General features: G+C 32.3%; 1 protein-coding gene across 1 annotated transcript; it reads right to left on the reverse strand.

Annotated features, from left to right (window-relative positions):
• Positions 1-543: 543 nt before the first annotated feature.
• LOC145580167 (protein LOL3-like) lies at positions 544-12,621 on the reverse strand. Its single transcript, XM_081637554.1, has 7 exons — positions 12,451-12,621; positions 12,132-12,257; positions 6,957-7,076; positions 4,183-4,295; positions 1,182-1,244; positions 871-942; positions 544-775 (listed from the first exon to the last, which is right to left on the reverse strand). The coding sequence occupies exons 2-7, from the start codon at positions 12,250-12,252 to the stop codon at positions 734-736; spliced, it is 531 nt and encodes a 176-aa protein (XP_081493680.1). The 5' UTR covers positions 12,253-12,257; positions 12,451-12,621; the 3' UTR covers positions 544-733.
• Between the last annotated feature and the right edge of the window lie 4,029 nt (positions 12,622-16,650).

Here is a 16,650-nt window from a genome sequence, read left to right on the forward strand (position 1 = left end):
GTTGTTTTTGTTAATTAAAAAATAAATAAATAAATAAATAAATAAAAAATAAAAAATAAAAAATAAAAAAGATGGCGAAATAGGTAATAGTTTTTTTTTTTGTTTTTTATTTTTTTTTTAATTTTTATGTTTAATGCAGGTTAAATAGGTTACAATTAGAAGAGCACTAAGGTAGTAAATACAAAAACACAACACAATGACAACTTGATACCTCTTTTCCATATATGTCTGTAAAACTACCCAATCATAATTGTTAATATACAAAAACACAGCACGAGGACATCTTCACTAATACCTGTAAAATTGACAAATTAAATCACAACTAATTAGTAACTTTTTTTATTATTATTAATGTTGTTCAATAATACTATAAACCAAAGCAGTCAAGATGTAATTCCAGCACGAGCAATTTATGCACACTATGACTTTGAAATTGAACTCTATTTCATTCAAACCTGTCTTCGTGCTTAAATGCCCTAAACAACAAATTTGGTTTAAATATCTACTATACAGATATTCAATGGAATCACACTATAACGGAGATCAATAAAATAAAAGAACCCTTCCCGTAAGAATAATAATAATTACAACATTCACAATAAGCACTTGGTTGATTGAAATATACCAAATACATGGTTACACAAGGGGCTCAGTGAACAAAGCAAATTATCAGAACAAATCAAGATCCGCTTTTCACAAAAAGGAGAGAGACACCGAGCAGTTACACCAGAAATTATTTCTTTTCTGTAGTAACCCCAACAACAACGTTACTAACCTGCAGAAATTAAACAGCTGCAAGTTAGTTCTTGCTTCGAAAGACCTGAAAAATTACAAATACAATCAGGAGAGGGAGGAAGCATAGGACATTACCAATTTACCACTTCCATCAAATGACATAGGGTTTTCCACAACCACGGTTTGACTTTGGGAATTTGGAACAGGCTGCATAACAAACAAGAATATGACATGGTTAATAACAATAACAGATACAAACAAGACCAGGTGTCTACAAATAATTAAGTCAGAGTCCTATATATATAGAGTACCACATGATAATTTTAGAAACAGAACCAAGTCATAACGTCACATATTAGGAAGAAAAATTTATCCTTTTGGATAGTGACTAGAGACTAAGAAAGTCATAGTGACAACTCGTATTTAATCGTGATTCTAGCACTTACTGTGGAAGTTGATGAGGTAGCTACACCATTTTGTCTATGAACTGAACCTGATCCATTGGCAGTCTGGAGAACACATTAATAGTAAAATTTCAATAAAGACAAATTTTACCTAAAGCACCAAAATAACTGAAGCACTAAGCTCCTGATACCACTAGATATTCAGGCAACTTAAATATCAACTTTAAACAGGTTGACATGACCATATTTAGCTCTACATTAGATTAGATTCAGCTCATTTTCAAGGAAAATATTCAGCTAATTTTCAACGAAAATCTACCTAATCATAGTATTAAGTTTATGATATAGCACCTTTAATAAGTATTTTTTGTGAAAAAATATTTTACCAAACAATGTTTTTCAAACAAAACCTTAATGCTAAAATGCGGTTAAAAAGTCAGTATAGCTCCTGATGAGTCTCAAATTTTCCTTCTTGTTTGGCAAGTGATTCACATTTAATTTTTCTCCTCCCCCATCACATGCTCTCTCTATCCCTCTCCTCATCACACTGGTCTTTTTCTTGATTCTGCACATGATCTTATCTTCCTCCTTCCTTTCCATATATAGTCTTCCCCTGGCTAACATCTAGAGCCAAATTCCATCACATACAAAGAAAAAAGTATATTCTTTTATCAGAATTTTTTCAGTTTATGAAACTTCTCCGATTCAAACCCCCAACTTTATGGCTTTTCTAAAATGTAAGCAAAAGGATAGTAAGACCAATACCGGTGATAAAATTACCTTCAAACGAACATATTACCCAAGCCACTAAAGATTTGGTTAAATAAAAAAGGTATTTGGTAAATTAAATATTGCTTCATGACATTTGGAAGGGAACTATGTCATCCTTGTTTTAATTAACTGATTTTATTGTGAACTAATGGCAATGCCCTTCACAATAACTCCTAGAAATTATCTCCATGGACACACGCTTCTTCCAACAAAATTTTCATAGCTACTACGGAAAGAAGCTTAAATTGGGTCAAAGTTACATCTGCCCATACAATGACTAATTTGAAGAAATTAGCTTTCATAAAAACTAGCACTAGTTGTAACATTTACAAGTTTAGGCTACAAAGTAGGGATAAGGAAGTTGGATGGTTGGCTGCAATGATGGGTGATAATGATTGTCTCATAAAGATGTCGTTTCATAATAGTTGGTAAGGGGATGAGAGAGATTAAAAAAAGTTGAGAGACAAAAAAACAAGTGCTAGGCAAGAGAGAGACAGAGAGAGAGAGAGATGGCACCAAGTATTGGTGGTGGCGATAGGTGTATAGACAACAGGGAAGTGGTGGTTGCAATGGTAAAAACTAGTGAAACAAGCTTAAGGGAGTCAATTATGGCTGACAAGGTACATACACAAGGGGAAGAAAGTGGAGGAATTGAGATAGAAATTGTTTTAGGATTTTGAGACACAAAAGTGAAGTTTTTTTTTAAACTTCTTCATTAGCATGAAATCACAAAATTTAACTAAGAATTTAGCAGGAATCCTTGTTAATGTCATGGAGAAAAATTTAACATAAATGGAAGGTCTTTTGTGATAAGTTATTTATTTGGTTGACCAAAGATAATTTAAGGAAAAAAAAAAAAAAAAAAACCAAAGGATTACTATTGAGAATTTGCCTTTAAAAAAAAATAGCAATAATTTCCATCTTTTGAATTCAAAGGTAAAATATAAAATTAATACATTTTTGTTAGGTTGATATTTCAGTTTTCTAGAGTCATACTTCCTTTGTTTTTTTTTTTAGTTGACACCTTTCTATTATCACGCTTGCCAACGCATGTTTTTAACGATTGATATCTCTAATTATAAACATTGTAAAATTATAAAAAGTGGATATTTATAAAATATACATTGAAACAATTCAAACAAGATCCACGAGAATACATTTTATCGTATTTATAAACCACAAAAGCGAGTCAAAGCGTGTTGTGTGAATAGTGTAAAAGTCAAATGGTATCAACTAAAAAAAACGGAGGAAGTATACAATAAGCATTAGTTCAAAACAGAGAATTGCTGATGGTAAAAAGGAATAGACCTAATTTATTAATTAAAAAGCTTGAGAAGAATGAAAAGTATGTTGAATGCAAAATTTTGAATTAAAATAAAGGAAAAAAGAGGGAGGAAGAATACATTAACAAAAAAGAGGAGAGGGGGGGGGGGGGGGGGGGAAGAGAAGAAAATAGGTAGAAGGTAGAAATGAATTTTCAATTCAAGGGACAAAACGCGGAAGAAATGAGTATGTGAGTAATATTAAAAAAGATTGCTGAAGCAATGACAGGAATATCAACTTTTTAGATAGATTGTGGACTCAGTCAAAGTCACTATATTTATAACCTTAATGTATTATAAGATGACTGCTGACATTTAAAAAACTTCCAGGATATTGCAGTAGTGTACATTTTGATAACTGAGTTTTTTTAGTCCTTGAAAAACTTAGGTCAAAAGACTATCACATCAAAAACTTGGTCCCACAAGACTTTAAAATCTGACAATGCAACACTTGACGATAACAATTTGCCTCAAAATTCAATTGTCAATCCTCCATAGCATAAATCTGAAATTACCCTCTCAAACATCAGAAAATCAAATTCAGGGTGGAATTCTTTATCTAACCATTACTTAAATTTAGGTTGCAAAGGAGCTTTTATAAGATTTCATGGCTATTATTAATTGGAAATATTGTCTTTCTCCATGTTCAAGATGCTAATTAACCATGAATTCCAGCTATTATGCCTTTCTCCATATTCAAGATGCTAGTTAACTCTGGCATTTCTTTCAATTGGACTTCAATTCGGTCACTTATACAAAGTGCTATCCTTCTCCAAACTGCACCTTATAAAAGGACATGTGATCCTACTTTTCAGGAGAATCAACAAAGGGTATGTGGAAAAAATAGGAAAAGCAACACATAATAAAATAATATAGAATAAAATACAATAAAAAATAATAATTAGAGAAGGAGCCCATAGCATAGCAATGTAGAGACTTAACGAACTTACTCCAACATTTGTGATATAGTGACAAACAGCACATTTGACTGATGGAGCTCCATATGGATACATAAGTGCCATCTGGCAGCTTCCACATCGCACTGTGGCAAACTGGTTTGATACTACTCATGACCACATAAAAGGAACAGAGGAAATTAGCAAAGAAAATTTCACATTCAGACAACAAAGTCAAATTTATCAGATTCCAACATTCCATGAAGATTTGATTATCAAAATTATAAAAGGAATTGCACATTAAGCCGTTTTACGGGGGTGCATCAAACATAAACTTCAAAGAAATACTAACAATATATAAAAGTAAAACAAAACAACATTCAAATTTGAAGAACATCATAACATCAAAACTTGAGAAAGAAGTTTGAACTAACAGACAAACAAGACTGAAAGGTGTTTATATTATGACAAGAAACATATTCTGATTTCTAAGACAGAAACAGTAGAGTGAATAATCAAAGTCTCCTAATCATATAAATCCTTAGTACTCCATCTGAGATACGTTTTGGAAGGTTCTTTCATAAGTCATTGGACACTAAGATAAAGTCATCTCATGAACTATATCCATGATCTATTCCTAGAACACAAGAAAAAAAATGCTATCATGCCACATGTCGCCTTCTCCTCATTCACATACATTCACATGATCCTCCTCACATAAAAAGGCAGCAATCAAGACTTGAACCCTTAACCTCCCAATTTAAAAGAAAAAAATTACCACCTGATCTATACAATTTTATTATTTAGCTTAACCAAAATAACCTATAATAAGTTCTATCTAAAGGAGAGCAGAATTAAATAGAAATTGTGTACAATACTACTAATTATCATTGCTTCTATTATCTATTATCAATTGTAATTAGATTATATCATCAAAGTGATTAAATCATCTTATGATTCTTATCCCCACCTATATTCAATTGAAATGTTTCTTTTAATCTCATTTTACAAGCAATGACACAATCGGGGCAATGCCTAGTAAGTGTGTAAAAACTTCCAGCAGCAGCACCATGCCTTTAAGTTATTTCACTATCTTTTAAATGTTACCTATGTTACACAAACTCTTCAAATGTGGAAACCACAAAACTTTTGCAAGTTTTCTAGAATATTTCCAGGAACCAACCAGATATCCTCACCATCATTAATCAAGAAGCCTAATGATTTTAGAAAAGAACTCTCCTAATGTCATCCTTTACGTTATCCTTTTTTCCCTATTTTATAACAATTCATTGCATTATCAGGCCAATAAAACATAAAAATTCTTTAAAAATATACTGTATATATTTAACCATAGTACTCTCTTCTTTCTTTTACTATCTTCCTACTTACCATGGGAAAAAAAAGGAAAAAAGGGTAAGTGAAAAGTTGATCCTTTTTTTTTTACTTTTTTGTAGGAAAGGGAAAGTTGTGTAGATACAATGGTATTATTATATAGTGTAATGTGGGCCATGTGGTGGGCTGATGAGGGATGATGGTAGAAATTTCTTTAACTATAATAGGAATAAAGCAAAAGAAGAAATATTAAAAAAATAATTAAAAAAAAAAAAAAAAAAAAAAAGGAACTTGCCTTAATGGAAAGTAGGAAGATACAAAAAGAACGGAGGGAGTAACCAATTTTGTATAAGTATATTTAAGGCACATATAATGGTGAACAATGACTGTTTTGTAAATAATAAAAAATATATACATAAGAACATATAATTCTTCAAGGCTTCTCTCACAAAATTAGCACATTTAAATATTTGGTTAAACAATATCTGACATGTACAAGTCATATACAGATATGACAAGATAATAGGAGTGTATCTTATCGATATATAAAAGATTATTAAAAAAAAAATCTAGTATGTCCTTTTCTAACCCATTTTGTATCCATCATTTCATGAATGTGGAACAGACAAACAGTTATTCTAGCATGTATTGTATGACAGGATGATTGGAGTGTCCTTTTCTAACCCATTTTGTACCCATGATTCCATAAAAAGCTGATGTTTGACAGAATGTTTTCAAATAAAAGGAACTTGTGTCAACTGTCAACTAGCATTAAAATGCCAAAAGTAACAGGGCATACTAAGATAAACAATTCAAACTCGTAAAGATAACTCTCCACAAAACCCCTTGCCCACTAATAAAAAGATATACTTCGTACTGTTTAATGAGAAAATTGCCGTACTCAAGTTTCTGATAATGATTGACACAAGTTAAAGTGTTCCGCTTCTGTAAATTATAAATCTTCTACCTTCATGTTATTATACTGTTGTAATACCAGCACAGTATGGTAGTGGGTAAATAAACATAAGGTGAATCTCTGTCCAGGATATGGTTCAAGCAGACAAGCGAGTGTGGGGAAAGCAGTTTGGGCCATATATGGGCAGCAACTAAACATCCACGTGGGCTTGTGTCTTGACATAAGTTGCAAGGAGTTTAACATAGAAAGTACTTGATATTGGCAAATGTATTCCCAACAGAGTTACTCCTTGGTTTGGTAGTTAGTTTCCTGTGTATTCAAGGCTAATAAGTTGAATATAACTTGTTACTTTCCAATAAAACAAGATACAGGTACTCAGGAAACACAATAAATCTAACCCCGAGTAACACAATCAACATGACAACATTACTGAATTACTTGCATCTCCAACTACGGATGCTTAGAAGCTCAAATAGCTAGAAAATTAGCCTACAGATATGAGAAATCTTTCGTTTACATAAGTGCCTAATTGACAGGTTTTATCCACCACTTCTCATACATGCAACATATAATTTAGTACCTGGAGAGGAATTTGTTAGATTCACGGTGTGACAGCACAAGCATCTCACACTTGTCGCCCCCCGTGAGTACATGAGTAAGGTATGACAACACCCACAAATGATCTGATCCATTTCCAAACCTATGGAACAAAAATCCATTAGAGCATTTATGTAGACAAACGATCACAATTAAGGATCACGGCAAATTGAATGCTATGAATGTACAAGACATGCAGAAATTCCTCTCTTTTCACTTTATATTTCGCCATATAAACTTATCCAAACTTTTTTAACACTACTTGAGCTGACAAGGACTAATTGTGGTTGTAAAAAGAAGACGGTAGGTCTTATATGATCTTATTGGGCCGCAATTTTCTTTGTGAATATTTAAACAGGCGAAAATAGCATGGCGTAAGTCAATACTATTTAACCCTTATTATAATGCCACAATATATGACACTAATATCACAAATATATTTTGCTAAAAGATAAAGACCATATATACCATTAAACACTTTTCAATCGTCCAATACATTGCATCAAAGAACAGCCAAGCAGCATAAACTCATTAAAGTATATATGTCATTGCAAATAAGACAATTTATGCAAAAACTTCCCCTATTCCAATTTAATTTGCCCCCTTATCAAGACAAATAGTTTTAGGTGGAGTTTTGGGAGAGTGGTTCAGTTGTTATTTTGTATAAAGATAGATGTGATGAAGATATTAGTGTAAATTTTTACTTGGGCGAGAGATACCATGAAAGAATCAATATTGCTTTCTAGGAATCTTTGTCTATTCCTTCAGGTATATAACCTATGTAGCAAATAAATGTAGAGAGGATGGTAGGGTTAATGATTTGATTGAATTACTACTCAAAATATTGTCGATTGCCTAAAGTTAATGATCTCTTTCTAGCTTTTAATGCAATCAACTGGAATAAATTTTGCTCGTAGTATTGGTTGAGTTTATCCATTACTAGATATTAGGAAAGTTGAGGATTATAGGATTTACAATTCTATGTATCCATTCTATGTACGAATCTTAGTCCATATCTGCTTCCTGTAAATAACCTATGTAGCAAAATAAATGTAGAGAGGATGGTTGGTTATTAACCAAAATAAATGTAGAGAGGATGGTAGGGTTAATGGTTTGACTGACATACTACTCAGAAAATTGTCGATTGCCGAAGATATCTTTCAGCATGTAATGCAAGCAATAGAAAAATTGCATGCTCGAATTGTTTAGGATTGTTCTTTTGGTTCACCTGTTACTAAATACATAAAAAAAAATGAAAGGAAGATTGTCTCTATCATAGGGTTGAAAGTTCTATGTATTTACACCTATATGTCCATAACTGCTTAGGTAATTAACCTATGTATGTAGCAAAAAAAATTGTAGAAAGGATGGTAAGGTTAATGGTCTGATTGAATTACTACTAAAATTATTGACAATTGCCTAAGATTCATGACGTTTTAATCTAGGGTCTAACGCAATCAATAAAGAAGTTACATGCTCATAGTATTTGGGATTGTTTAAAGTATTAGTACTAGATGAGGGCATGACCGCATGAGGTTTACTCGTTACTAGATATTTATATATGTAGGGTTGGGATCAATGTGAAATTTCTTAAAATGAGAAGGATGAAATGAGCATAAGTTTTTTTCACTAAATGTGCATAATTTTTTCACTAATTGTGCAAAACTGATTTCTTAATTAATAAAAATTTTGAATTTTCTACGGGGGAAAAAAAATGAAGTGTGTCAAATCCATGTCTGAGTGTCAAGAATCCGATATAGGTACGTGAGGTGAAACGAAGAGTCAGAGCAACCCATGTGAGTGTCGAGGGTCTGATACGGGTATGTGAGACGAAATGAAGAGTCTGAGTAACAGTGTGGGCGTGTGCGTGGCATGTGTGTATGCGTGCATGTGTGCGCGGGTGCGTGTGTGTGTGTGCGTGTGTGTGTGTGCGTGTGTGTGTAAAAGTAGGCCCGTATATGAGAAGTCATACTTAAAAGAGAATATATCTAAAAGTAGAACATGTGAGTAGAACTTTAGAATATCCACATGTGTAATAATTTAGATCATTTGATTTATGAATTAAATAAGAGAGTAAAAATTAAGAAAACCTGATTTAAAATATAAAACATATGAGTAATATGTACAACATCTACTAAGATTAAAAACATTTGAGTAAAAACTTAGAACACTTGATTTAAAATTTAGAACGTATTAGTAAAATTTGGTTTACATAGGGGGGACAAATGATGATGTAGTGAATTTGGACGGGAAGGATTTGACCATGAGTGAGTGTTTTTAATATCTTTGGTTGATCATCAAGAAAAATGTTGACATTGAATAAGACGTGGCCCAAAAGATTAAGTCGGGGTGGCATAAATGGAGAGCGGCCGCGGGAGTGTTATGTAACTGAAGCATCCCTTTGCAATAGAAGGGAAATTCTATAAAACTGTCATAAGACTAGTGTTGCTTTGCTTTATGAGGGAAATTCTATAAAAACTGCCATAAGACTAGTGTTGTTTTGCTTTATGGTACAGAAGGCTTCTAAGAAAGAGCATACTAAAAAGATTGAGGTTACGGAAATACGCATGTTAAGATGGATGTAGAGGAATAATTTAAGTAAAATCAGACATAAAGTTTCGCAAAAAAGTGGGGGTTCAGACATTACAAGACAAATTAAGGGAAAATCACCTACGTTGGTTCAGGCATGTAAGACGGAGACCCTAGAATCCACCGGTACAAAGAGTGGAATAGTGGTACCATGAAGAGCTTAAACGAGCTAAAGCGAGACCGAAAATGACTTAGTTGGAAGGAGTTCGGAAGGATATGAAGCAAATGGATTTGCATAAGAATAAGATATTTGATCATAAGGGATAGAGGAGGAAGATTTTTGTGGATGATTATACAAAACAATCACTTTTGCTTCATGTAGCCGATCCCACTAATAAGATTATGGCTTTGGTTGATTTGAGTAAAATGTTAGAACATAGGAGTAAAAATTTAGAGCATATGATTAAAATTCTCATAACAAACGAGTTAAAATGTAGAACATATAAGTTAAAAATTAGAACTAATAAAAGATTTAGAGCATGTGAGTATAATTTAGAATATCTGATGTAACTTATTAAAGAATTAGATGAGTAAAAATTTAGAACATCTAATTTGAAATTTAGCATATAAAGAATGTTAATGGTGGATTTTTATAGCTATGTGTATCGTGTTAATATTTTTTTGTTTATAACTTGCATTAACCTTAGTTAGTCTCATAAATCATTAATTTTACGAAACCTCTAAAAGGGGAAATTTTTGCACTACTCGAACATATGTTTTAGTTAGTTCTTTTATTTTCTTTTCTCCAAAATCTTTATTTAATTTCAAACTTTCGTGTCAATATATTCTTCACGGGATTGACCCCTACATCAACTAAACAATTGATAAGTTAGAGGGTAATAATATGTGTACGCTTTCAACACGCGTCACACACGATCGTCTAAATGGTTTAAAGGAGCTTACACTCATGGCCTTAAAAACAAAAAAAAAAAAAAAAAAAAAACAACTTTTTTATCTTTATAGATAAGATTGTGAACTAAGTCTTCTAAAAGAAGTTGGAAAATCATTAGGTGGACAAATTTTTAATTCACTAAAAGCTCTTAAGTAAACAATAATTGTATCTTAAGCTGTCATTGTACCTTAAGGTAAGAAGATAAAATCATCCAACTATCTTAACTTTAATAAGCCATTTTCGCCATCTATACATAACATTTTCATAAGGATTTTCTACACATCTCCACTTCATATATGATTGTTCTTTACACCTAATCCAAGTATCAATGTTTTCATTTGCACATGGAGGGTAAACAACAAAGCTAGCTTATGCACATTTCCATACATCACATTCTATTTTGATCGTAAAAATAGAATGTTTCATAATGCCTTGTTATTTTTCTTTCTAAAACTACCTTACATACTTTTGTCTTAGCACCACTACTATTTAATATGTTCGGTCAATTGCAAGTGTTAAGATGCACCTAGGGCCTTCCCTCTAACCCCCATTTTTGTTGTTACAAATATAACTATATAATGTTGCAGTCCAAGATTTTGTTCTCGAGCAAACGAAATTAAGACATCAAGCATCACAAATATAACTACTATTTCACTTTAAAGTCTTTTATAGTCTCTTGTATGACTTAATGAAGTAAGTGGGTAAAAGGTTACTCGAAACCCGTTTAATAAGCGAGTTAGGTTTGGGTGAAGGATTTCCAACCCGTTTAATAAATGGGTTAGGTTTGGGTCAAGGGTTTATCAACCTGTTTAATATTGACACGAACACGAACCCAACACGACATGACCCATTTGACAGCCCTAGTCAAATAGAAGAAACACAAAGAAAGGTACTACAGAGCAACTCAAGTAAAATGAGCTAATGTAGATTTGTGTTTTAATGTAAAAGGGAGAAAACCTAAAAAAAACAATTAAGAAGATTGACAAACTAAATGCTGAGATCCTCTTATAATATTGGGTCATTTGTCTGCCAATTCAAAAAGATAAAAGATAAATGCTGAGCTACCATACAATCTGTGAAGCTATGTCAGGCTTAAATATCCTTGTGATTGGATAGACAATGTTCATTGGCTGTAAAATTCAATCAAAATGGGAGTCAATCAAAGGATACAGTATGCAATTCATTTCAGCAGCTTCAGCTGCCAAGCAATACAAAAGGAATTATAATAAAAATAATAATACTAGAAAAGGGTTTTCTAGGATATAAACAAGAAGCAAATAAAACGAGATAGAAAGACCAGTAACAAGCTCCACATAAAGGCCATATGGTATTTTCACACAAAAAATTAAGATAATTATAACAATACTCAAATTCTTGTTCTGACTAAATGTTCATCTGAAAATACTTTGAGTTAGTGCTAGTTGAGCCAATTATACTTTTATCTGTATTAATTATACTCTTACAGCTTTATTAGACTTCGAATTCCCATACAGTTTCTTCACCATTCCCACCAAACCCTGAATAATAAGAACTAGTCCTAGCTCATTCCCACATTAGAATTCTTGTTCTTACTAAAATCATACCTATCCCCAAACACCGTAAAATTAAGCAGAAATTCACATTCTGGAATTGAAAACTACGATAAGAACACATAAATCATACACATATTTAAAGTACCTGTAGCGGCCGTCGATTGGACCGGGGTAACTATGTTACATACGGCACAACGAACATTGGTTGCACCTCTCGGGTATAAAAGAACAGTTCTACAGCCATTGCACACAACTTGGCTCTGCATATTAACTGTTGCATTCAACCATCACAAAATTGTTATCATAATACTGGCAAATTCAAAGGGGTTTTACTGGGTTCAATTCCACTGAAACCCCAAATCTGAATTTTTTTTTTTTTTTTAGCATGTCTACGTAAATTAAATAAACAAAATTGAATAAAATCAAACAAAATTAGAAAGAAAATAAGACAAGAATTGATTTACCTAAAAAACGGATGAGTCTTGGAATTCGATTTTCTGGAAAAAGATTGAATTGACCCGAAATCCTTTCCTCTCAAAATCCTCAAATTGGAGGATGGAGGAAAGAAGGAGGAGGAAGGAAGAAGGACGCCCTTTTTGATTTTTCAGATAGAGAAAAAGACCGAATCCAGTGAATTACTTTGACAAATCGTGAATGATAAAATATTACGGAGCTACTGTATTACGGAGAACACCGTATAAGGTAGATGTAATCCAATATTTCAATCACCAACTAAAACTATTTAACTTGCAAGGGAATTTCTTTTACCTTAAAAAAAAAAAAAAAGAGTAATACGGAGTTGGTTTAATGGGAAATTAGTGTGCGGCCCGAGCGTTGCAACAGTTTACCACTTTGATTTAATTGTTTCCTTATGAAATATATTATCATCTTTTTTGATAAAATGAAATATATTATCATCGATTATGTATGTTATTATGCATAAATGTTAAAAATGATGTTACTAATTGATAAAAAGTATAGAAAGATATTTTTAACACTCTATTGTTTGTGAAATGTTGATTTATATCTCTTTTTTTTTTTTGTCAAACTTCTTATCTCATATTTCCTTTTCAATTGATGCTTGTCATTTATAGTTATATTTATATGTATAGATGACATCAATTGTTATTGGCTAAGATGGTAAGGAAGTAGATCTTGTTTCTTTGAGGTCTAGCGATTTTAGGAACGCTTTTTAATATATAAGTATAGATAGATAATACTCCCTCCGTCCTCAAAACTTCGACTCTTTTGGGTTGATTGTGCGGTTATTAAGAAACTTAAATAAAGAGAAATAAAAACATATTGGAAAGATAAATTTACATAGGGTTTGTAAAAAAATAGAGAGATAAAGTATTAAAAATACATGAAAAACCAAAATTTTATATGAGGAAGCTAATTTTGCACAAATATTATTGTAAATTGGTGGTATTTTAATGCAAGTGGATCGATCATTTAGGGACTAAAATTAGGCCAAAAGGGTCAAAGTTTTGGGGGCGGAGAAAGTAAAATATTATACGTACCCTTTTAATTGAAGTTAGGGTGGGTATTCCTTAATTTCTTGCCTTCTCCCTCACTTTCAAAGTGTTTACACCAAAAAAAATCGTGAAGGCTAAGATTTGATGAGAGCCTTTTGTCTAACGACAAGGCTTGTATTTCGGAGGGCGAGGTGGATTTTAGGTCATACCCGCCCTGTCCCACTTTGTAACCACCTCATATCCGCAACTATACATTTAGAAAAATAGAAATAAATACTTTTATAATATAATACTAGATGAATTTCATGCGATGCACGCTTTGTTTGTATTTTTTCAAATAAAATCTAATATATCATGGCCCTGTTTGATGGTAGCGTTTGAGGTAGCGATTAGCGTTTTGACCAGTCAAAACACTACTAGAAAAAAATTGAAAGTATTTGGCAAGGTAGCAATTCTAGTAGCGGTTAGCGATGGAGGTAGCGTTTAGGTAGCTTTTTTCAAACATTAAAAATCGTAGCGTTTAGAAGTAGCGGGTAGCGTTTGACAAATTTTTATTACTTTTTAAACAATGTTTATATGAATTTTGATATATTTTAACATCATATAACTAATAAATAAAGTCAGTCTCGCAACAGGCCACAAGACAGCGACACTTGGCATTCCAATTTTTTTGCTAAGAATCACGCTACGTAGGAGATAAATAGGTATTATTGTGACATATAAGATGCTAAATAAGCGATTTTTGGATAGATTTTTGAAATAAAATTGTTGTATAGAGTTTTATTATCGATAAAATTCTAATATTTCATATATAAAAATTAATCATAACTTTTAATAAATATCATATAACTCAATTCTATTTCCATCATCAAATTCGTTTTAAAAAGTTCTTTAAAATAAGATCCATTTATAATGGTATATTTATCACAAATTTTTATACATAGGCACATAGCTAGCCAAACCGTGTCACCAACTATTACAGGAATTACTTCGTTAATGCTATAGGGGTTACTTGGTCAGTGATATAGTGATTAATTACCCAATCAGTGTTATAGTGGTTAATTACTCAACTATTACAGTAGTTAGGAATTGATGTACTTTTTTGACGATTTGCTATCTAGTAGGCATGTAATGACTAATAATAATGTTGGTGGAAATGTTCGATTTAATACAATAAAAAATAAATAAAAAATTAGCAAAAATAAATTAAATAATGAATGTTCAAAACCCGTTAGGTTGACCAGAACCCAAAACTTTAAGCAAGGGTTGAACATTTCTTGACTCGTAACCCGAAGTGACCCAATCCGACATGACTCATGACCCGACCCTAATTGACAGGTCTACATAGTAATAAAATCTAATATATATATATAAAGGGGAGTTTTTTCCCGAGATTTTAGAGCGCCACGTAGGATTTTTATTTTTAAAAAATTATTAGAGCGCCACATAGGATTAATATTTTTAAAACGCTACAATTGGATTATGCCACCTAAGATTAGTTAACGTGCCACGTAAGATTATAAATTATAGTTATATCCAATAAATAATTCAAGTGTCACATAAGCATAAATGACCAATGAGATTTTAATGGTTACATTAATTAAATACGAAATATTATCTTTTGAGATTAGAAATTTTATCTAATACTTTAAAACAAATACGGAGAAAATGATATATTACATACAACTAATAAAATAACAAATATAATTACATAAATATGAATAATTTTTTTTTAAAAAAAATAAATCGATCCGTGCATCGCACGGGCTTCATCTAGTTTTATTAGATTGTGAAGTATATTATTTTAACCGATTAGTATATATTATAAATGTATGTTTTACACTTTGAACTATCGCTCCAAAAAATATTATGATATAAAAAATAAATTTATGTGATAATTTTTAAGAATTATAATCTAATAATTTTTTTTAAATAAAATTATAATTCAATTTTAACTTGGTATTTTATCAAAAATAAAACTCTAAACTAACAATTTTATCCTAAAATTCTATCCAAATAGAATTCTAAACTAACTTTTTTTATCCTATGAAGTCTATTTAAATTTATCCAACGTGGCGCGACACTTGGCGAAAAGTTAGAACATCAAGTATCGTTGCCTCGTGACCTGGCTAAAAGTTTAGCTTTATATATTAGTTATTATATGATAAGCCATATGATATCGTATTTCTAAATATCCTACATTATCAAACTGTTTGCCAACAATGGTTTTTCTCTCTAGACAAGGAGAAGACTTCTTCTTGGGAAGCCATTACAAACTCTTTCATAGATAGGTACAAGTGCAACATACAAGTCGAGACTGGCCATAGGGAACTCAAGATGCTGAAACATAAAAAACACGAGGGGTTCACTTCCTTCTTCAATAAGTGGAGGGAAACTTCTGCTAAAATGGCTGAGGTCCCTACTGCAAAGGAATCTGTAAGGCTGTTCATCAAGAACCTCCAAGAAAAGTAATCAAAGCACTTGAAATACCAAAGCAACTTGAATACTATCAAGGCCGTCTACAACATAGGTATCGATATTGAGGACAACCTTGCAAAACAAAAAGCTGCTAACAATAACAACGACAGTGGCTAGAAAGGAAAGAAGAACAACAATCCTTCTTCTTCCAAAACCACCCACTCAAACAATGTAAGCACCTTTGACTTGAATGAGGTCCTTGCCATGAATAATCAAGGGCAAAAGAAGCCATTTAGGAGAAACTTTACACCTATTGGCATGAGTTATGATAAGGCATTCAATCGCCTTCATGCTAAAGGACTCATAACTCCTATTAGACCTATGAGAGATCCACCAGTTGAAAGGAGGATGACTAATTGGATCCCGAACGTACACTGTAAGTACCACCAAGGCAGGGGCCATCCTACTGAAAACTGTTGGAAGTTGAAAGAAGCCATTCAAGATTTGATTGATAGTAACAAACTTCCATTGCCTCCTGCTAGCAAGAAGCCAAGTATCAATAATGCTCCACTTTCAGATTCCTTGGCAATTTCTGATGAAGAAGACCATGTTGACCCATCATTCCTCATCAAACCAATTGAAGAAACTCATGCTATTGAAGAAGAGGAGGAAACTTTCTTTGATGCCATGTGTGACTTTCCCAAACCGAGGAACTCGCCTCTAAAGAAGAGGTATATATCCTCATGCATATGGTAGGGGAGTTAATGAAGC

This window comes from Chenopodium album, chromosome 14 (assembly GCF_948465745.1).
Source record: "Chenopodium album chromosome 14, dcCheAlbu1.1, whole genome shotgun sequence".
Lineage (NCBI taxonomy): Eukaryota > Viridiplantae > Streptophyta > Magnoliopsida > Caryophyllales > Amaranthaceae > Chenopodium > Chenopodium album.

What these genes read in the sequence shown, in the direction of transcription:
- LOC145580167 (XM_081637554.1), bottom strand. Translation starts at nt 12,252, where the DNA reads ATGCAGAGCCAAGTTGTGTGCAATGGCTGTAGAACTGTTCTTTTATAC. An exon ending in CCAATCGACGGCCGCTACAG is followed by an intron (nt 7,077 to 12,131) that starts GTACTTTAAATA and finishes TTTGTTCCATAG; the next exon opens with GTTTGGAAATGGATCAGATC. An exon ending in ACTATATCACAAATGTTGGA is followed by an intron (nt 1,245 to 4,182) that starts GTAAGTTCGTTA and finishes TGTGTTCTCCAG; the next exon opens with ACTGCCAATGGATCAGGTTC.